The 22,600-nt window shown below is 46.7% G+C and overlaps 2 protein-coding genes across 2 annotated transcripts in view; both read left to right on the top strand.

Moving 5' to 3' along the window:
* The window catches only part of Lck (LCK proto-oncogene, Src family tyrosine kinase), a 26,231-nt gene extending 10,925 nt beyond the window's left edge, over positions 1 to 15,306 (top strand). Inside the window, exons 2-13 of the mRNA XM_008847973.3 lie at positions 3,934 to 4,043; positions 4,333 to 4,414; positions 4,594 to 4,684; positions 5,095 to 5,193; positions 5,333 to 5,436; positions 5,701 to 5,850; positions 6,105 to 6,257; positions 6,404 to 6,583; positions 9,577 to 9,653; positions 9,732 to 9,885; positions 9,959 to 10,090; positions 14,791 to 15,306. Of these exons, the coding sequence (XP_008846195.1) occupies positions 3,939 to 4,043; positions 4,333 to 4,414; positions 4,594 to 4,684; positions 5,095 to 5,193; positions 5,333 to 5,436; positions 5,701 to 5,850; positions 6,105 to 6,257; positions 6,404 to 6,583; positions 9,577 to 9,653; positions 9,732 to 9,885; positions 9,959 to 10,090; positions 14,791 to 14,993 (1,530 nt within the window). The 5' untranslated portion in view covers positions 3,934 to 3,938 and the 3' untranslated portion in view covers positions 14,994 to 15,306. The remainder of the gene's footprint in view (positions 1 to 3,933; positions 4,044 to 4,332; positions 4,415 to 4,593; positions 4,685 to 5,094; positions 5,194 to 5,332; positions 5,437 to 5,700; positions 5,851 to 6,104; positions 6,258 to 6,403; positions 6,584 to 9,576; positions 9,654 to 9,731; positions 9,886 to 9,958; positions 10,091 to 14,790) is intronic.
* Positions 15,307 to 22,390: 7,084 nt separating this feature from the next.
* Hdac1 (histone deacetylase 1) overlaps positions 22,391 to 22,600 on the top strand; it is a 38,626-nt gene continuing 38,416 nt past the window's right edge. The window contains exon 1 of the mRNA XM_008847957.3: positions 22,391 to 22,522. Coding sequence (XP_008846179.1) covers positions 22,474 to 22,522 — 49 coding nt within the window. The 5' untranslated portion in view covers positions 22,391 to 22,473. The remainder of the gene's footprint in view (positions 22,523 to 22,600) is intronic.

Raw genomic sequence — 22,600 nt, 5'->3', positions numbered from 1 at the left:
GACCAGGCTGGTCTTGAACTCAGAGATCTGCCTGCCTCTGCCTCCCGAGTGATGTGATTAAAGTCGAGCGCCACCATGCCTGGCTTTCCTTTTTCTTTTTTTAAGACAAGGTCTTGCCAGGTGTGGCGATGCACACAGCATTTGGGAGGCAGAGGCAGGAAGATTTCTGTGAGTTCAAGCCAAGGCCAGCCTGGCCTACATAGTGAGTTCTAGGACAGCTGCAGCTACAAGGAGACCCTGTCTCTCAATAAGACCAAAAAAAAAAAAAAAAAAAAAAGACAAGATCTCACTATGTTGTCACCCTGGCTTGCCTGGAACTTGCTAGGTAGATCAGACTAAACTCTGACTCACAGGGATTTGCCTGCCTCTGCCTCCTGAGTTGCTGGGATTACAGGTGAGTACCAATATACATGGCCTTTCTTGGCCTTTCTGAAAGCAACCCTAAATGCTGGTATTGTGGAACCTGCATTTTTCTAAAGTCCATTTGAATTACAGGCAGGATGCTCACTCTTTTTCTGGGAGCTTTTACTGCTGCTAGTCAGTTTCTGGCCATTATATAATAGCTGTCAAGACATCATGTATAACCATAGATGAGCCCACTCTGGCACGGCAAATGTTCACTTTCCCCAAGGCCTCCCAGTAATGGGGTTGAAGGAAGAGCTAATGTGTTACTCTTTTCTTGAGGGTCTTTTTGGTCTTTTTTTTGTGGGTTCTGAGACAGGGTCTCCTATATCCCAGAGTAACCTTGAACTCCTGATCCTCTGGCCTCCACCTTCCCAGTGCTGGGATTACAGGTGTATACCACCAAGCCTGGTTTTATTCCATGCTGGTGATGGACCCTAGGGTGTGCTAGGCAAGCACTGCCAACTGAGCTACATCGCCAACAACTCTGAAGTCTCTTGATTTAGTTTAATGTTCCAGGGACATTTGTCATTATTTCTCCATAGTAGGTCCACGTTGCTTAAGTTCAAGAAACACAGGAAGATGTATATTGTGACTTCTGGTATCTGTGGGAGGCTGTTAGTGATTCAGTTGAAGAAATGATCTTGAAGCAAAGAGGATTATTTGCCAGTCCTATTTTCCCACTCTCCCAGGCAGGGATGCATGAGGCTGAATGAGAGCTGGAACAAGTCTTCCAAGTTCTAGTAAACTTAGCTAACTGTGTGTAGGATGAGAAGAAAAGGGCGATGACCTGGTCTACAGAAGAAAAGAAAAGGGTGATCAGCCTCAATGTCAGAAGAGGGAAACTGAGGCTTTCAAGAGTGGTTTCACCAAAATCATACAATAAGCTCACGCTAGTTTTTTTTAATTGTATCTAGTTGTAGAGTTTTCGTTGTTGCTGAGTTTTTTTGGGTTTTTTTTTTTTGGTCTTTCTGAGACAGGGTCTCCCTGTAGCCCCAGATGTCCTGGAACTCACTATGTAGACCAGGCTGGCCTTGAACTCACAGAGATCTGCCTGCCTCTGCCTGCCAAGTGCTGGGATTAAAGGCATGCGCCACCACGCCCAGCTTGTTGTTTTGTTTTTAAGACAGAGTTTTGTGTAGCTCAGGCTAACCTCAAACTTTCTGTGTAGTGGGAAGTTACCTTGAACTTCTGATTATTCTGCCTCTACCTCCCGAATGGTGGGATTACAGGCATGTGCCACTATGTCCAGAACATGGCTACTATTTCAGTGAGATCTTTCAGATTCTGTCTTTGGAATTTTGCTGACCAATACCCTCCCCTGCTCCAGCATCCACTTAGACCCAGCATAAATTAGTAACTTTTTCTTTGCTCAGCCCCAAATGTGGGACTTTAGATACACTTCTCTGGGCGTAGCTTCGTTTACCTGAAATCAGAAGTCAAAGCCAAGTGTGACAACACATGCCTGTACTCTCAGCCACTTGAGATGCTGAGCAGAAGGACCACTTGAGCCCAAGTTCCAGGCCAGCCTGGGCAACATAGTGAGACCTTGTCTGAAAAATAAATATATAAACAAAAAAATAAAAATTAAATCAGGCTGGGTGTGGTGGTGTATGCCTTAATCCCAGCACTCATAATTAGAGGCAGGAGGATCTCTGTGAGCTCGAGGTCAGCTTGGTGTACATAGTGAATTCCAGGCCAGCCAGAGCTACGAAGTGAGACTCTGTCTCAAAAAAAAAAAAAAAATTAAAATTAAATCATGGGGCTGGAGAGATGGCTCAGCTGTTAAGAGCACTGACTGCTCTTGCTGAGGACCTGGGTTCGATTCCCAGCACCCACATGGCGGGTACAAACGTCCTTAACTCCAGTTCCAGAGGAATCCAAAGTCCTCTTCTGACTTCTGAGGCATTGCATGACTCAGAAGTGCACTCACATACATTCAGGCAATACACTCACAAACATAAAATAAAAATAATAATAAATACGGCCGGGCGTAGTGGCATTTGATGTAGCAGCAGATGCTAACTAATCATCTGAGTTCTTTTGTAAGGGTGCACTTACCTACATGCAGACAATATATTCATACACATAAAATAAATAAAAAAAAAAAAAAATAATAATAATAATAAATAAAATATTAAAAAAAAATCAAGGGTTAGATTTGATGGTTTCTAAGACCATTGCAGATGGGAGAATCTGCACTAACCCTCCACATACCTATTGAAATTTATTAACAACTAGTTCTAGGTACCACAGGCTTTAAGGCAGGTGACACATAGCTTCTGTTCTTGATGAACTCCTGTCCATCAAAAGGATAAAAGACTGACTGGAGAGATGACTCAGCAGTTAAAAAAGCATCCATGGGGCTAGGGAGATGGCCCAGCGGTTAAGAACACTGACTGTTCTTGCAGAAGACCTGGGTTTGAATCTCAGCACCTACATGGCAGCTAACAACTGTCTGTAACTCCAGTTCCAGTTCCAGGGGATCCAACAGCCTCTTCTGTCTTCCAAGGGCATTGCACAACACGAATGCACTTACCTACATGCAGGCAATACGCGCATACACATAAAATAAAAATAATAAATAAAATAGTTTTAAAAATATAAATCTGCTCAAAACTGCATTACTCTAGCTCCAGGGGATCTTGCGGCTTCTGTGGACACCTGTACACACACATACTACGTGTGTGTATAGCAAACGCATGGTAAATTGTACTTTGAGGACCAGTGCTTTCCAAGCAGTCCTGAGGAGCAGCCCCAGGGAAACGAGTACCATAGAGACTCCAGAGACTTCAGAGGGAGCCCGACTCTGTCTAGCTTAGAACTGTCCCACTTGTACAGCTCTATTGGAGGGGGTTCTAATTGATTTCATTTGACAAAATGTTTCCACTGCTAAAACAGGCAAACAAAAGTCATAGCCAACAGGGTCACACAAGAGTTTTCTGTTGGTGAGAAAAGCCTGTTAGAAGGAACCCCCTGAAGGAGACTGTGGTGTAAGTGTGGGTGTGGGTGTGGATGGGGTAGGGCAGAGGCTCTAGGCTGACTCTGCTTTAAGGAGCAGGAGTCTCTCAGCTTTGGTGGCTGGGCAGGGGAGTTGTAATTAAGACGAGACATACACCCTCTCTGATGGAGAAGGGAATCAAAACTTAGGTTTCCCCCAGGCCTTTGCAAAGTGTGTGTTATCTTTGAGGTAGTCCCCCAATGTGAGGGAAAGGTAGGGGTGAGGAGGCAGGAAGTGGGTAACTAGACTTACAAAGGTGCCTATGGCGGTTTGCCCATCCCAGGTGGGGAGGCGGGGCCTAGCCTTGGGCCTGGGGCCTGGTGTGAATTTGCTTATGGCCTGAAGGCTCATAGAGAACCAGGTCATAAGTTAGAATCCTGCTTTTCAGCCCTTCTGTGTCTGGTGGATGGGGACCTCTGAGCTGACAATCTCAGGTACTTTTGTAAATTCCAGTGCAGTACCCTGGGATGTCTGATATTGAGGGAACAGGTCTAGGGGGAGCTTCTTCAGCCCCCTCTCCATTCTTCCAGGGATCATGGGCTGTAGCTGCAGCTCAAACCCTGAAGACGACTGGATGGAAAACATCGATGTGTGCGAGAACTGCCACTATCCCATAGTCCCACTGGATGGCAAGACCACGGTAAGAGACAACATGGGATCAGAGGGTATGGGATGGATTGTGCACCCCGAGAAAGAAATGAACCACAACTAAAGGTCCTTGAAACAACACACACCCATCTCTTCTGGAATAGGGAAAGAAAGAGGCCAGAGAGGAAAGGACTTTCCCAAGGTCAAGTATATACACAGTTTGCAAGTTTAGAGATAAGGTCCAGCCAGGCGGGAGAAACAGAGCAAGGCAGAGGGATGGAGAGCCAGGGTCTGATCCAGTCTTTTTTTTTCTGACCTTACTCTCATCCCCCACCTCACAGCTGCCCATCCGGAATGGCTCTGAAGTCCGGGACCCACTGGTCACCTATGAGGGCTGCAACCCACCAGCCTCTCCATTGCAAGGTAGCTCCATCCAGCAGGGTGTGGGACATAGGGCCTGTGGATGCTTGGCTGTTGGCATTCATCCCCTCTCCACGTACGGTTCACCTGTCCCCAGCCTTGTCCCATGCCCTGAACCTCTAGAACTTCATTTTTCCTGTCAGCCCCAGGCTAGTCCCTCTTGACACCCCCTGTCTTTACAGACAACTTGGTTATTGCCCTGCACAGCTATGAACCTTCCCATGATGGAGACCTGGGTTTTGAGAAGGGTGAACAGCTCCGTATTCTGGAACAGTAAGTATCCCTCTAACTAACCCCGCTTCTGCGAGCGTGCATGTGTGTGTGTTGTCTGTGTGTGTGTGTTGTGTTGTCTTTGTGTGTGTGCATGTGTGTGCTCTGTGTGTGTATGTGATCTATGTGCAGATGTCTCTATGTGTGTGATCTGTGTGTATGTGTGGTCTGTGTGTGCATGTATATGTGTGTTGTCTGTGTGTGTGTTTAGTCTCTGTGTGTGCACAGGCACGTGTCCTGCAGCCCTCCAGCAGTCCCTGACTGAGCCTCCTGGGCTTGAAGTGAGGGTCATTGGAATAAAGCATGAAGCTCCATAGTGTTTGAAACGGGAGGAGCGGTGGCCTGGCCCAACTGGGAACTCCGAGGGGTCTCGGGCAGCTGCATAAGCCATGCTGACGGTCTCTGTGGCACAGGAGCGGTGAATGGTGGAAGGCTCAGTCCCTGACCACCGGCCAGGAAGGCTTCATCCCCTTCAACTTCGTGGCCAAAGCAAACAGCCTGGAGCCTGAGCCGTGAGTGGGGACCCGCCGTGGGGGGGATGGGGAGCACCTGTAGGACTCTCAGAGCAGGGCGTGGTCCTGAGGGTGTGAATGAGGGCGATAGCGGAAGAAAGCACCAACAACCGATGTCCTTGGCTTCTGCCCTACTTAGTTGGTTCTTCAAGAATCTGAGCCGTAAGGACGCAGAACGGCAGCTTTTGGCGCCAGGGAACACACACGGATCCTTCCTGATCCGGGAGAGCGAGAGCACTGCTGGTGAGAGAAGGGGCCACCCCGCTGCGGCGAAGCCACGGGTGTGAGGGCGGGGCCACGGGTGTGAGGGCGGGGCCTCGGTCAGGACCCGGCTGTGGGTGTGTGGGCAGGCCTATAGGGTGCCGGCCCCGGCTACTTTGCCAGCTGGAACCTCAGGGTGAGGAGGTGTGGAGCCACCTGATTCATAGCCATTCCTATTTTTTTTTTTCTTTTTCTCCTCCACCTCCTCTTCTCTCCCCTACCTCCTGCTTCCCTTCCTTTCTTCAGGATCCTTTTCACTGTCTGTCAGGGACTTCGACCAGAACCAGGGCGAGGTGGTGAAACATTACAAGATCCGTAACCTAGACAACGGTGGCTTCTACATCTCCCCTCGTATAACTTTTCCCGGCCTACATGAACTGGTCCGCCATTATACCAGTGAGCTCTGAGAATGTCTGTGCTTACCCTATTAGCCAGTGTCCCCCAGTCCTCAGGAATACCCTCCAACCGCCTTTAGGAATACTCTCTCATTCCTCTACAATGGGTGAGGTGTGGTGCTCCGTCCTGCAGGCTCAGGTGTTGGATGCCAGACCCACAATCTATTCCCTAAATGGGAACCTGGAGAGGTAGGGAGAGTGCACATTCATGTCCTCCAGTACTGACCGCTCTCCCCTTCTACTCTGTCCTTGCAGATGCCTCTGATGGGCTGTGCACGCGATTGAGCCGTCCTTGCCAGACCCAGAAACCTCAGAAGCCATGGTGGGAGGATGAATGGGAGGTGCCCAGGGAGACGCTGAAGTTGGTTGAGAGGCTGGGGGCCGGACAGTTTGGGGAAGTCTGGATGGGTGAGTGTGGCCCGCAGGACTGCTGGGAAAGAGGGGAGGGGATCCCCGGATGTCTGTCCTGTCACAGTGGCCTATTCAAGGGCATGAGCTGGTTCAAGAGCGTGAGCTCTGCAACTCCTCCAACCCTCACCCCCCACACTCCCCAGGGTACTACAACGGGCATACGAAGGTGGCCGTAAAGAGCCTGAAGCAAGGGAGCATGTCCCCTGATGCCTTCCTGGCTGAAGCTAACCTCATGAAGCAGCTGCAGCACCAGCGGTTGGTCCGGCTTTATGCAGTTGTCACCCAGGAGCCCATCTATATCATCACCGAATACATGGAGAACGGTGGGTGCCGCTGCCATGTTTGGCCGCTAGAGGCCGCTGTTGTCACCCACCTACCCAGGTGAAAACCCAGGGTAGGACTGTATTTGCTAGTTCCTTTTCCTTTTCCTTCCTTCCTTCCTTCCTTCCTTCCTTCCCCTTCCTTCCTTCTCCTTCCTTCCTCCTTCCTTCCTCCTTCCTTCCTTCCTTCCTCCTTCCTTCTCCTTCCTTCCTTCCTTTCTTCCTTCCTTCTGTCTGTCTTTCCTTCCTTGAGACAGGTCTTCTCTGTAACCCCAGGTTGGCCTGGATCTCAGGGAGATCTGCTTGTCTCTGCCTCCTGAGTTCTGGGATTAAAGGCGTGGGCCACCACACCCGGCTCAGAATGTGCTTTCTTTGAACTCAGTACTGAGGGTTTCTAGAGGAACTTTCCTGGGCTCCTATGACACTTCAGGGAATTGGTATGTTTGGTTGGAGGTCCAGGGTAAAGGTCCAGGCTTTGGAAGAACATTCATTCTGATCTTCTGTGACCTACAATTTCTTTGACCTTCCAATGCCTTCCTGGATCTCAGAATGCTATACCTTAAAAATATGATAGTGTGATCTAGTAAGGCCAAGAGTGAATTCTTGGCTAGAGCTGTGGCTTCACAATTGCATGGCTTTGGGATAATCACATGACTTCTTTCTGCCCCAAGTACGTTTTTCATCTGTAAAATAGTGGCTCTAGGACTGGCAAGACGGCTTAGCAGGAAAAGGCACTTGCTGCCAAGCCTGAACCTGAGTTCAATCCCTGGAACCCACATGATAGAAGTAAAGCACCAACTGCTACAAATTGTTCTCTGACCTCCATACATGTGCTGTGGCATGTGCATGTCCCTCCACAAATAATTAAGTAAATATCATTTAAAAATAGTGGTGCTGGGGCTGGAGAGATGGCTCAGCTGTTAAGAGCACTGACTGCTCTTGCAGAGGACCTGGGTTCGATTCCCAGCACCCACATGCTACACTCATACACATAAAATAAAAATAATAAATAAAAATATTTAAAAAATATATAGTGATGCTAGCCGGGTGTGGTGGCGCATGCCTGTAGTCCCAGCACTTGGGAGGCCAAGGCAGGCGGATCTCTGTGAGTTCAAGGCCAGCCTGGTCTACATAGTGAGTTCTAGGACAGCTGAGGCTACAGGGAGACTCTGTCTCAAAAAAAAAATAGTGATGCTAACAAAAGAACTTCCCCATATGGTCTTTATGAGGACAAGAGAGACCAGCCATCTGTCCTGAGTTTGTTGCTGCTGTCTGGCTCAGATTGTTTGGAGTACAAGATTTGTTCCTCTTGAAGAAAGGGATACAAGCTTTTCATGGCTAAAGGAAACATCAAGTAGGTTTTGTCCTTGGCAGTTTCTTGGTGTGCTGGTTGGGAAGGAGTCTGAGGCTTATTTGAAGGGGTTTCTGGAACTGGTATCAACACCATCTGCTAATCAAGTAATGGCAGAGGTGGGCATGGTAGTGTACTCCTGTAAACGTAGCACTTGGAAGGTTGAGGCAGGTGCATAGCAAATTTGAGGTACTGTGTTCCAGACCAGCTTGAGCTACAAAGTGAGACTATTTAAAAATAATAATAATAACAAAGATTGCTAGTACTTGGCTGTATGTTTGCTGTGTCTGGGTGAGGCCCAGTGAGGCCTCTCTCTCTGGTGACTAATTAAGCACTTGTAGTGGGGATTCTCATTCTTTTATTATTTATTTTTTGATCTTTATTGAGATAGGTCTCCCTATAGCCCCAGCTGGTCTTGAACTCACTCTGTAGACCAGGCTGGCCTTGAATTCACAGAGATCTGCCTGCTTCTGCCTCTGGAGTGCTGGGTTTAAAGGCATGCACCACCATGCCCGGCTTCATTCTTTTTTTATTTTATTTTATATGTATGAGTCTATTGCCTGCATGTGTGTAAGTGCACCCATGTCATGCAATGTCCACAGAGGTCAGAAGAGGGTGTTGGATCTCCTGGAATTGGAGTTAAAGATGGCTATTAGCTGCCATGTGGGTGCTGGGAACTGTGGGTCAGCTGCAAGAGCAGCCAGTGCTTAACTGCTGACCCACTGATTCTCATTCTTATACAGGGTTTTAGTTTCTTGGCAGAGATGAATGGTCAACAAACTCCATCCTAGCATCTTACACCCGTGGTCTTCTCCCAGTTGCCCTCCAGACTAGAGAGGTGATCCCTCGGGTCCCCAGGCAACTCTCTATTCTATTCAATTCAGTAGGCCCTGGGAACATGGATACTGGGTGGTGGGAGCACAGATGGATGAAACAAGGGTCTTGCTACCAGGGAATCCTGACTGGGGTAATGGATACTGAGAAAATCAGTTTGTGCCTTAGGGAAGGTCCAGTATGCCATAGGAATATAGATGTTGAAATGATTTTGTTATGCCTGGTAGGAGAGGTCCTAGGAGAGCGTTCTAACCTGACTATGAAAGAAAGAAAAGATTTTTTTTTTTTTGGTCTTTTTGAGATAGGGTCTCCCTGTAGCCCCAGCTGTCTTGGAACTCACTATGTAGACCATGCTGGCCTTGAATTCACAGAGATCTGCCTGCCTCTGCCTCCCAAGTGCTGGGATTAAAGGCGTGTGCCACCAAGCCCGGCAAGCAGAGATTTTTAGCAAACAGACTTTGGAGTGAGAGTCTAGCTGTCTGTGCGAAGAACCTGAAAATTGTCTCTGATGGGTAGAGTGAGGGAGATGAACAGTGAGAAGAGTGGAGCATGGAGGGCTCTGGGTGCTATGGAGCTGGGCCTATTCCTTACTGATAACAAGAAGTCTGTGGATACTCCACCCACACCACCCCAGGCCTCTTCGCCTTCCCACATGTTGAGCATCCTCTCCTGAGCACACACTCCTCTTTTCTTCCTCCTTCTTCTTCCTTTCCACCTGGCACGCACAGCTTCCAGACCCTAGGTGGGACGGAACAGTCTGGGGGCTTCCTCTTGGACAATCTGGATCAACAATTCTTGCTTTTGCCAACAGGGAGCCTAGTAGATTTTCTCAAGACCCCTTTAGGTATCAAGTTGTCCATCAACAAACTCTTGGACATGGCAGCCCAGGTAAGGGGATGGGCAAGGGTCTGGGTATGGCTACAAGCCAGTAGGGGTAAAGAGTGATGACCTCTTTCTGGCCTGCAGATTGCAGAGGGCATGGCATTTATTGAGGAACGGAACTACATCCACCGTGATCTTCGGGCTGCCAACATCCTGGTGTCTGACACATTGAGCTGCAAGATTGCAGACTTTGGCCTCGCACGCCTCATTGAAGACAATGAGTACACAGCCAGAGAGGGTAGGTGTAGGATATGGGGACGTCCAGGGCCCGGCTGAGCACACCCAGATGACCTAACTCTGCCTCCCTCCAGGAGCCAAATTTCCCATTAAATGGACAGCACCAGAAGCCATTAACTATGGGACCTTCACCATCAAGTCAGATGTGTGGTCTTTTGGGATCCTGCTGACAGAGATTGTCACCCATGGCCGCATTCCTTATCCAGGTTAGTGAGAGAGGAAACTGAAAAGGTTACAGGGGCAGGTAGGAAATCCATGTCTTCCCACTCAGTTCTTCACAGACTCAGAACCTGAAACTTCTAGTTGCTTCTCGATCCTTTTGGGCTTGTGAGCCCAATGTCCCCAGCTGGATACCACATCTCCCAGCACTGATTTCCATCTCTGTCTCTGAATTCCTCCACCCTGACCCAGTAACTCCAGTTCTTTGCTTAATTCTTGCACAGGCCACCTAGTATGATAGAAGTGGATCTGGCCCAAGAGGCGAGACACCTTCCGTTTCTTACCAGATGGGCAGCTGACTTTCTTTTTGTTTAACTTTGAAGAGATCACTCCTAGTAGTTAAATATGAGATCAAAAAAATGCCTCGACTAGACTAAGTTAATAGTAATCTAGTACAATAGTACTAAATTAGTTACTAAATTAGTAACTTTGGGAAAATTCTATCATCCTCTGAGCCTCAGTTTCCTGACATGTGAAACAAGAGACTGTGTGAAAGAGTCTGAACCTGTAGTAGGTGCTCACTAAACACTGGTCCTCCTACTGAAACTTTCTATGGCGGAGGAGGTAGCACATAGCTTTAATAGCTCATCATTCTGGAGGCAGAGGCAAGTGAATCTCTGTGAGATGGAGGACAGCCTGGTCTACATAGCGAGTTCCAGGCTATCTGGGGCTGCAGGGGAGACCCTGTCTCAAAAAGACAGAAAATACCCCCAAACAAAAACAGAAATAAAATAAAAGGAGAGAGTTATACAAACATGCTCTCTTTCTCCTGGAAAATGCCCTCAATTCCAAGTTCAACTAACATGGGTGGAATTTTACTTTAAAATTTATTATTTATTTATTTATTTATTTATTTATTTATTTATTTATTTATTGTTTTGTTTTTTGGTCTTTTTGAGGTTTCCCTGTAGCCCCAGCTGGCCTGGAACTTGCTATGTAGACCAAATTGGCCTTGAACTCATAGAGATCCACTTGTGTCTGCCTCCCAAGTGCTGGAATTAAAGGCATGTGCTACCATGCCCAGCTCTGTTTGTTTATAATATTATTTTGGTTTTTTGAGACAGTCTTACTCTGTAGCCCTGCCTGGCCTGGAACTTGTGATGTAGACCAGACTGGCTTTGAACTCACAGAGATCCGCCTGCCTCTGCCTCCTGAGTGCTGGGATTAAAAGCCTGAGCCAGCACATCCAACAGTTTTTTTGTTTTGTTTTGTTTTGTTTTGTTTTGAGACAGGGTCTCATGTAAGTCAGGCTGACCTCTAATTCTCTATGAAGCTGAGGATGACTTTGAGCTCCTGATCTTCCTGCCTCACTTCCCTAAGAGGTGCTAGGATTACAGGCATGTACCACTATGCCTGGTTTTTGAGGGGCTAGGGATCAAACCAGGCAAGCATGGTCCTAGGTCCTTGGGGTAGAGTTTCCTGAAAGGAACTTGCTAAAAAAAAAAAAAAAAAAGGTGGTGGCGCATACCTGTAGTCCCAACACTTGGGAGGCAGAGGCAGGCAGATCTCTATGAGTTCAAGACCAGCCTGGTCTACATAGTGAGTTCCAGGACAGCTGGGGCTACAGGGAGACCCTGTCTCAAAACAAAAAACAAAAACAAAAATACCACAAAAAACCCTCTAGGGAAAGGAAATGGAACAGGAGAGAGTAGGGAAGTTGTGGAGTGCAGTGGCTGGTCTGGCAGAAGCATCTACCTGCTGACAGCAAAGCTGAAATTTGAACCTAGGAATGTAAAGGGACCTTGGAGTCAGGTCAGAGGCTAAAAGATTTCCTAGCCCTATTTCAATGTTCAAAGGTAGTGCTGCAGATATCCTGCCCAGGGTCCTTACCATTCTTCGCCTGGGTCCATAGGACCAAACAGTAGAGAATGTCTCCACAGAAGAATGCAGGCAACAAAGGGCAACAAACTGCCTCAAGGTCAGGGACAAAATCAAGAGAAACGGACTTTGGAGAATTTTCCTCTGCTCTAGTAGGTAGTGCCCACTAAAGCATGGAGTCCAAATACAGGTCTTGTTTTGTTTTGTAGTCCAGGCTGGCCTTGAACTCACTATGTATCTGAATATGGTCTTGAACTTCTGCTTCCAGAGTGCTGGGATAATATAAGTTTCCATTCTTGGCTTTTCTTTTTCTCAAGAGTCACCAGAGTGGAAGCTGGTTTTTGTTGTTGTTGTTTGTTTGTTTTTGGTCTTTTTGAGACACAGCCTTACTATGTAAGCCTGGCTGGCCTGGAACTCACTATGTAGATCAGGCTGGCCTTGATCTCACAGGGATCCACCTGCCTCTGCCTCCCAAGTGCTAGGATTCTCTATTGATTAGAATCCAGAAAGAAGAGGGGTCTCTATTGGTTAGAATCCAGGGCCAAACTTTGTAGCAGCTGTGTGGGCAACTTAGAAACAGGAGGCTTTGTTATCACTGTGACCTGGGAGTTCCTCAGTGAAACTTTTCCCTTCCAGAAATTCTGTCACAGGGACCATAGACTATCATATCACAAAGAAAGGGAACAAACCCAAAGATTATTTATTACATCTGGGTCATAAGGTTCCTTGTGAACTTTCTCAGCCCCAGAGAGGGTTTGCTTTGCTGGGTCCTGGCTCGAACTCTTGTCCTGATTCAGTCTCTCATGTGCCTGGTCCCAAAGCTACAGATACCTTCCCCCTGTCTTGGCTGTGGGCTCCCATCCTGTCTACCCCATCATTCCCCACAAATAACAACCAGAGGTACATGTTATGAAGATCTCCTACGTAGAAACAGTACTTCATATCACTGACTTATTCAATCCTCATAACAACCCAGTGAAGTAGAAGCAACCATTTTCCAGCTGAGAAAACTGAGGTTCAAAACGGTAGCTCAGTCAAGATCCTCTGGCTAACATATATTTTATTGAGTGTGCAAACTATACCAAGGCACTCCAAGTGGTACTCAGCAGGTACTGCACTTCGTGTTCTATTACAGATGAAGGTCAGTATCCCTTCAGATAGGCTTACATATGTTGCCAGTTACACACTCTGAACATCACTTGTAGTATTCAGCTTCCTGTTACTATTAGAAAACAAACCCTGAGATAATCAACTTAAAGAGAAGAAAGGGGGGCTGGCGTTATTGCTCAGAGGGAAACACCCTTGCCATACAAGCCTGATGACATGCCTTTGATCCCTAGATCAAGGAGAGAGCAGTTGTCCTCTGGAAGTTGTCCTCTGACTTCCATACATGCAACGTGGCATGTATACACTACACACACACACACACACACACACACACACACATTCACACACCAATTATTTTATTTTATTTTATTTTTATTTATTTATTTTTTTGGTCTTTTTGAGATAGGGTTCCCTGTAGCCCCAGCTGTCCTGGAACTCACTATGTAGATCAGGCTGGCCTTGAACTCACAGAGATCTGCCTGCCTCTGCCTCCCAACACACCAATAATTTTAGTGTTTGAGTGTTTTGCCTGCATGTATGTAAGTGCACCACAAGTGTGCATTACCCTAGGAGGCCAGAAGAGGGCACTGAATTGCCTGGAACTGGAGTTATAAAAAGTTGGTAGCCATTATGTGAGTACCAGGAACCTAACCTGTGTCTGCTGTAGGAGCAGCCAGTGTTTTGGGTTTTTTGTCTTTTTGAGACCAGGACTTTCTGTAGCCCCAACTGGCCTGGAACTCACTATGTAGACCAGGCTGGCCTTGAACTCACAGAGATCCACCTGTCTCTGCCTCTCAATTGCTGGGATTTAAGGTGTGTACCATCATACATGATCACAGCCAGTGTTCTTAAATGCTAAGCCATTTCTCTAGCCCTGACTAATAAATAAATGACTTTTTTGTTTTTTTAAGAAGAGAGGTAGGCCAGGTGTGGTGGTCATACCTTTAATCTCAGCACTTGGGTGGCAGAAGCAGGTGGATCCAACCTGCTCTACATAGCAAGTTCCAGGCCAACAGGGCTACAGGGAGACCCTGTTTCCAAAGACCAGAAAAAAGAAAAGACAAAAGGTTCATTTCATCATTTTAGTTTATAGTTTTAGAGGTTCCATTCCATGATATGGTTGGGGGAGGTTAGTGAGAAGCTTGTGGTGTAGCAAACTGCTTACCTTATGGCAGGAAGTAAAGAGAGGAAGAGTATTGTGGTCTCTTAAACCTCTTAAAGGTTCTATGACCTTTCACTAGTGCCATGGGCTGGGGACCATGCTTCCTTGGTCTTTTTTTTTTTCTGGTCTTTTTGAAACAGGGTCTCCCTGTAGCCCCAGCTGTCTTGGAACTCACTATGTAGACCAAGGTGGCCTTGAACTCACAGAGATCCGCCTGCCTCTGCCTCCTGAGTGCTGTTCTTGGTCTTTTTTGAGACAGTCTGCCTGTAGCCCAGCTGGCCTGGAACTCACTATGTAGATCAGGCTGGCATCAAACTCACTGAGGTCCTCCTGCCTCTGCCTCCAGAGTGCTGGGATTAAAGGCATGCACCACCATGCCAGCAGAGCAGGCTTTCAACATATGGGTTTTTGGGAGACATTCAAGATCCAAAGTATAGGCTGGGGTATTATTTTAGTGGTAGAGTGCTTACCTAATATATATGTAAGGTAAGGCTCAGGGTTAAATTCTAAGTAAAAAAAAAAAATTGAACTATAGCCTCAGCTTGCCTGTGGGCTTCCCAAACTTGGAGGCTTGATATTCTTTCTCCCATGAACTTCCAGGGATGACCAATCCTGAAGTGATTCAGAACCTGGAGCGAGGCTACCGCATGGTGCAACCTGACAACTGTCCAGAAGAGCTGTATCACCTTATGATGTTGTGCTGGAAGGAGCGCCCAGAGGACCGGCCCACCTTTGACTACCTTCGCAGTGTGCTGGAGGACTTCTTCACGGCCACAGAGGGCCAGTACCAGCCCCAGCCATGAAGGCCTAGGTGGCCCAAGACCTCCCCCCATCCTACTGCCCTGACTTGGGGAGATGGAATTCTTGAAGCATATCCATGTAGCCTATGCAAACATGGACTCTGCACATGAATCCATACAGTGTTTGTCTTGTACACACGTCCTGTAGTTATGTGAGTTCTATACATGTGCCTTGTACATGTGGAGCCTGTGTGTCTTGGATACCATCTGAAGTGTTTCTTTCTGGACCCTCCCATTTCCTGAGACCACAGAGGGGAGAAAGGCTTGTGGTCGACATAGGCTTCTATCACTTTTCCTTCTTTTTTTTTTTTTTTTTTTTTTTTTTGAGACACGGTCTCCCTATAGCCCCATCTGGCCTGAAACTTGCTATGTAGAGCAGGTTGGCCTGATGGCCCAAAGACCTGTTTGCCTCCAAGTCCTGGGATTAAAGGCATGGACCACCACATGCCTGGCTGTCTACCACTTTACTTTCCTTGGGTCATCCAGAAGCCTTTTGTGGCCTGGCAGCCAATCTAATATCTCCATATGTTCTGCCTTGGTGCCTGGCACACATCAGAAGCTCAATAAATGTCTGTTGATGAAGGTTGTACATTTTTCTGCTGTGTAGTTGATTTCCTGATGGGTGAGAGTGGGCATTCAGAAGATGGGAACTGGGGCTGCTATTGAATCTTATAGCCTAGGTTCTCCCACTGAGTGGCCAGTGTTACTGAAGGTTATTTCACCTACAATTTGTCTAAGTGCATGTCTGTATCAAAGCTGGAATGAATCTTCACTATTTGGAATTTATGGTGCAAACCCCTGGTATGAACCTGGTGGCTCATACCTTTAATCCCAGTACTTGGGAGGCCAAGGCAGGCAGATCTCTGTGTGTTCCAGGCCAGCCTGGTCTACATAATGAGTTCCAGGACAGCTGGGGCTACAGGGAGACTCTGCCTCAAAAAAAAAAAGTACTTTTGGGGAGTGAGTGACCTTTCAGATAATTCTTTATTCCTGTGACCTCTTTGATGACCTCAAACTCCTGTTAAAAACAACCAGGACCCTCCTTCACTATCCAGCATGCGAAACAGGTTCACATGGATAGCAACTTCTCTGATACTAGAATAGAGATACCAGTCCTGAATCAAGGATCACCAAGTGATGACTGGCACGAGATAAAGATTCTCTCTTGAGACCCAGAAGGAATTTCATCAGGTACTCAGAACCATAGTCAATACTCCCAAATCTCTAGGGCCTCATCTTCCTCTAACTCCTATTTCATTTTATTAATTAATTAATTTATTTATTTATTTTTTGGTCTTTTTGAGACAGGGTCTCCCTATAACCCCAGCTGTCCTGGAACTCACTATGTAGACCAGGCTGGCCTTGAACTCACAAAGATCTGCCTGCCTCTGCCTCCCAAGTGCTGGGATTAAAGGCATGCGCCACCACGCCAGGCTCGTTTTATTTTTAAGATTTTATTTCGAGGCCAGGCGTGGTGGTGCACAGTGGAGGCAGAGGCAGGCAGATCTCTGTGAGTTCAAGGTCAGCCTGGTCTACATAGTGAGTTCCAGGACAGCTGAGGTTACTGGGAGATTCTGCCTCAAAAAAGACCCCCCCCCAAAAAATTTAAAAAACAAAACAAACAAAAAACCTAACACAGGGGGGTTGGCATGACAAAAATATATTATATAAAGCTCTCAATGAATCAATACGAATATTTTTTAAAAAAAGATTTCAAGATGGGCATGGTGGTGCATGCCTTTAGTCCCAGCACTCAGGAGGCAGAGGCAGGCAGATCTCTGTAAGAGGGAGGTCAGCCTGGTCTGTATAGTGAGTTCCAGGTCAGGTGGGCTACAGGAGAACCTGTCTCAAAAAGACCAAAAAAAAAGATATCATATTTATTTGGGTATGTCTGTGTGTGTCTGCACAAAGGTATGCAGGTGCTCTTGGAGACCAGAAGAGTGTATTGGATTCCCTGGAGTTGGAGTTAGAAGTTGTGAGCTGCCCCACATGGCTGCTGGAAACTGAAACCAGTTCCTCTGCAAGAGCAGCAGTGCTCTTTTTTCCCCTGGTTGGCCTGGACCTTGCTATTGTAGACCAGACCAGCCTGAAAGTCAGAAATCTGCCTGTCTCTGCCTTTGGACTGCTGGGATTAAAGGTGTGCCTTATCTGGCAAGTGCTGAGCCATCTCTCTACCCTGTTTCATTTTTTTTTTATATAAGCAAAAAGGCTTGTGGGGGTGCAGCTGGAGAGATGGTTCAGTGGTTAAGGATGTTGATTGCACTTGCTGAGAACCTGGGTTAGATTCCCAGCACCCACATGGTGGCTAACAACCATCTGTAACTCCAGTTCCGAGGGGAATCTGGAGCCCTCTTCTGACCTCTGAGGCATTGCACAACACAGGTGCACTCACATACATGCAGGCAACACACTCATACACATAAAATAAAAATAATAAAATATTTTTAAAAAAAGTCTAGAAGATTGCACCACTCTTTAAAGCACAGACAACCCCCTTTCCCCGCTCCATTCTAAGTTTAGAAACCCTTTTCCTTTCAAGTCTATAAAGGTGAGGAATTCCCTTTGTTCTGTGGGGTTGCTGTTGGATCTATCACAGTTTCAGGTACTGGGACTATCTAGCATTATTAAAGTATATTTCATCTGGGAAACAAATGAAGAGCAAACACGGAGATGGAAGACCTGGCATGGTGGCACAGGTCTTTAATTCCAGCACTTCAGAGGCAGAGAATTTGAGGCCAGTCGGACCTACACAGTGAGACCCTATCTCAAAAAAAAAAAAAAAAAGTAGAAAACAAAAAACAAAACAAAAGAAGACAGGAACTGGGTCACCTGAGTTGGGGTGAGAGATAGGATAAGTAAGTGAATGTCTGAAGCTTTTCTAGTCCAGGTGGTGCCAGAAGCCAAAGGAGGCCCCCAATTCTGATCTGTGGACTCTATAACCCCCTTCATATGGAACACTGTTCTCTTTTTATTTTTATTTTTTTACATTTATTTGTGTGTGTGTGTCTATGTATGGAGGTACATGCCACAGTATGCCCTGAAGGACACAGAATAACTTCTGAGAGTCTGTGCTCTCTTTCCACCATGTGGATTCTCCAATTTAGGTCATCAGGCTTGCTGGCAAGGCCCTTTACCTACTGAGCCATCTCACTAACCCAGGACCATATTCTTTATTTACTCCTCTAAGCCACTTTTACTTGAAACTTCCTAGGAAGTAGGTATGACATAGGACCTCCCTTTATAAAGGGGCAATAGAATTTTTTTTATAGCTACTGATTTAAAGGGTTATATTTAAGCAGGGTGTGGTGACTTATACCTGTAATCCAAGCATTTGGAGACTAAGACAGGAGGGTCACCTGTGTTTGAGGCTAGGTTGGGCTACATAGTTCCAGGTCATCTGGGCTACAGAGTCAAAAAGAAACAACAAAAAATCTAAAATGCTAGAAAACAAAGGGCCGTTTGTGATTTCAGATATGTTTTGATTCACTCTTAAGATGTTTTAATACTCATTTAGCAAATATTTATTGAATATCTAGTGCGCCAGGCACGTTTGAGGTCATAGGATGTATAGTAGATAAAACACACACAGACACAGGCAATCTGGGTGTGCTGACATGCCTAGAATACCAGTACTTGGGAAGTCAAGGCAGGAAGGCCTGGAGTTCAAGATCACCCTCAGCTACAAAGTGAATTTTGAAGCCATTCAAGGCTATATGAAACCCTGTCTAAAAAGTCAAAACACACATACACACACTCACGTTTGGGGGAGAGTTACAATTAAAAATTTTTAATTATATATATATTTTTTGGTCTTTCTGAGACAGGGTCTCCCTGTAGCCCCAGCTGTCCTGGAACTTACTATACAGACCAGGCTGGCCTTGAACTCACAGAGATCTGCCTGCCTCTGCCTCCCAAGTGCTGGGATTAAAGGTGTGTGCCACTACGCCCAGCTATATATATATTTTTAAATTTTATGTGTATGAGTGTATTGTTTGCATGTATACAGTATCTGAGGAGGTCAGAAGAAGGTATCAAATTACACTGGAACTGAAGTTACAGACAGTTGTTAGCTGCCATGTGAGTGCTGGGAATTGAACCTGGGTCCTCTGCAAGAGCAGTCAGTGTTCTTAACCACTGAGCCATCTCTCCAGCCCCTAATATTAAATCTTTTGTAGAGTGAAAGATTATAAACAAACAAGTGATTGGAGCTATATATTCATGACACATAAGTGTTTACTTTGGATTTATTTAATAGTATATAAAGTGGCCAAGAGGGCTAGCCTCGATCTCATACAGATCAGCCCTGGCTGGCCTAGGAACTCACAGAATTCCATCTGCTCCTGAAAGCGCCGGGATTAAACACATGGGCTACAAAACCTGGCCCTAAGAAGGGACTCACCTTGAACTCAGGACTTTCCTGTTTCAGTTTCCTGAGGGCTGGGATTAGAGTCATGCACCACAATACTCAGTATTCTTACTCAAACTGTTGTCTTTTTCATTTTCTTGTTATTTATCATTTATTTATTTACTTATTGGCAGAGTCTCACTATGTAGACCTGGTTGGCCTGTAATTTGCTATGTAGACCAGGCTGCTCTTGAATGCCAGTATTCTACCTGCCTCTGTCTCTAGAGTGCTGGGATTGAAGGAGTACCTCCATGCCTGGCATCCCTGCTGTCTTAAAGATAAACTGACTTAGTTAACTTATAAACCTGGGGAGATTTTGCATAAAATTCTAGATTTCCGCTTTCTCTTGAAAAATGGTAGGTATGGTCCTTGATCTTTCCAGTCCTCATAGAGAGCTACTGGTCATTCCTTTTAGATGGGTATGACCTTTCTCTCCCCTTGCCAGAATCCCCTCTTCTCACTGTTATTCTAAATAGTAAAACCAAGTGTCAGAAGATATTTATCATCGATCTTGTGCTGCTGTTCTCATTAAAAAAAGAGAAAGATGAAGAGGGGGAAAATAAAAAGAAACTGGAAAATGGCAGGACACTTGATAAAGGAGGGAAAAAGGCATACTGCTTTACGGGTGTGAAAATCCCAAGTTTTAAAATATGCAAACAAACAATATCTGAGTATAAACTTCACTTATTCCACCTGCCTGACCTCTGTAGGCATCTAAGTCTATGAGCCTGGTTCTTTATTTTACAAAATGCTTCAATGATCTCATTGGAGTCCTCCTCTCTTATATCGTGTGTAGCCAGGGAGCTAGTGAACTTGCTCTCTTATCCTCTCCCAATTGCAAAAGAGAAATGAAGTCTTAGAAAAGTTAAGCCGACGCACCTAAATCCATGGGGAAGCAGCATTATAGATCTGGAAACAGGGTTTGTTTCCTAGCTCTTTGCTTTTTCTTTCTTTTTTTGAAACAGGGTCTCCCTATCCCAGCTGGCCTGTAACTTACTATGTAGACCAGGCTGGCCTTGAACTCACAGATATCTGCCTGCCTTCGCTTCCCAAGTGTTGGGCCTGTGCCACCACACTGGACTGCCTTCTTTCCTTTTTCTATACTAACCTTACCTGTTCTTAGATCTTATGCTACCTTATCACTAAAAGCCCAAACTCAGGGGCTGGAGAGGTGGCTCAGCGGTTAAGAACACTGGTTGTTCTTGCAGAAGACCTGGTTTGATTCCCAGCACCCACATGGCAGCTAACAACTGTCTGTTAAACTGTCCCATCTTTAAAAAAAATGTTTTTAAGCTGGGCGTGGTGGTACACGCCTTTAATCCCAGCACTTGGGAGGCAGAGGCAGGCAGAGCTCTGTGAGTTCAAGGCCAGCCCGGTCTACATAGTGAGTTCCAGGACAGATGGGGCTACAGAGAGACCCTGTCTCAAAAAGACCAAAAACAAAACAAAACAAAACCAAAACAAAAAACCAGCAAAAGAAAACATAGAAATGTTTTCTTGGCTGTAGGGGCACAGAAAAATTGTTAACTCATCACAATACTGGGTATATAGCAAGCCCTTCAGTAAATGGTGAGGTTATTGTGGTTGCTATTTTAATAGTCCAATGCTCTTTGGTCTTTCAGTAATGGTAACTGATGGATTCAGGATCTAACACAGCGGTTCTGTGCAGAGGAGATGATACTATCCTCCATCTAGATCCCTGCACATGCCACCCCTAGACTTTTGGCAATGTCTGAAGAGAATTTTGGTTGTCACTGTGTGTCTGTGGGTTGCTACAGGCTTGTAAGGAGGCTAAGTATGCCAGTAAGATTTACAATGCATAGACTGCTCCTATAACAAAGAATTCTCCAGTCTAAAATGTCAATAATAGCAAGGCTGAAACTTTGCTCTCCTAATGATGGGACAATTCTATTTCCTCCTTTCTAGATTCCTTGGTGATTCTGGGTGATGGCATGGGTAGGGTAGGCTTTGGGCTTAGAAAGACCAAGTTCTAGGCCCAAGATAGTTCAGTGGACAAAGGTGCTTGCCACCAAGCTTAATGAGCTGAGTTCAACCCTCCCAGCCCCTTGCAAGTTGTCTTCTGACCTCCATACTCATGCTATGGCATGAAAACACCTTCCTAATAAATAAATAAATGTAACTTTTTTTTTTTTTTTTTGGTCTTTTTGAAACAGAGGTTCTCCCTGTAGCCCCAGCTGGCCTGGAACCCACTATGTAGAACAGGCTGGCCTTAAACTCAGAGATCCGCCTGTCTCTGCCTCCCAAGTGCTGGGATTAAAGGCAAGTGCCACCAAACCCGGCCGAAATAAATGTAATTTAAAAGAAGAAAAGAGATACCAAGTTCTGCCATTTTGTTACAGTACCTCTGGTGCACAAATGTTTGTTTTGTTTTGGAGACATGGTCTTCCTGTAGCCTCTGCTGTCCTGAAACTTGCTACGTAGACCAGGCTGGCCTGGATCTACAGTGATCCACCTGCTTCTGCTTTCCCAGAGCTGGGATTAAAGGCCACCATAACCGGCGTAAAATGGAGTTTTTATATAACAAAAGTCGACCATCAGAGCTACTGAACATTGGTAAAGCTATTACAGAACTTGTCCTCCAGCAGGCCCCTGGCAGTTTTCCTTTCTTCCTGAGTTCTAATCTAGACTCAACCTACTCAATTAGCCGAGTGACCTTATTCAAGTCACTTTCCCCATGGAAACCTCGGTCTATTTTCCGTAAAATCACAAAGTTGCCTGCTCTGGGTGCGGGCCTCCCAACTCGGAAGTTTGCAGAGAGGCTCCTCCCCCGGGACTGATGGTATGGTCCCCAGCGGCTCCCCCACCCCCCGCCGACCTTGGTACAGGCCCAGGGGGCCCGCGCCCGCTTCTCGGGGCCGCCCTCGCCCCCCGCCGAGTTCCGGGCCGGCCCCCGCGCACGCTGATTGGCTGGAGCGGTGCCCGGGCTGCGCGGTTATAGGCGCGGCCTCGAGGAGAGGGGCGGGGCGTCCGGGATGGCCCCTCCCCCGGGTCCGACGCCGTGCGGAGCCGCGGGCGGGCGGCCGGACGGACTGACGGGAGGGCCGGGAGGCGAGCAAGATGGCGCAGACTCAGGGCACCCGGAGGAAAGTCTGTTACTACTACGACGGTGAGCCCGGCCTTGCGGCGGGGGCGGCGGCGCCAAGCGCGGGCCCGGGGCTGCTGAGCGCCGTGGTTGAGCGCGGGG

Source organism: Nannospalax galili, unplaced genomic scaffold, assembly GCF_000622305.1.
Source record: "Nannospalax galili isolate Female #2095 unplaced genomic scaffold, S.galili_v1.0 scaffold111, whole genome shotgun sequence".
Classification (NCBI taxonomy): domain Eukaryota; kingdom Metazoa; phylum Chordata; class Mammalia; order Rodentia; family Spalacidae; genus Nannospalax; species Nannospalax galili.
Note: the sequence above shows the minus strand (reverse complement) of the source record. Positions and strands in the feature narration are given on the sequence as shown.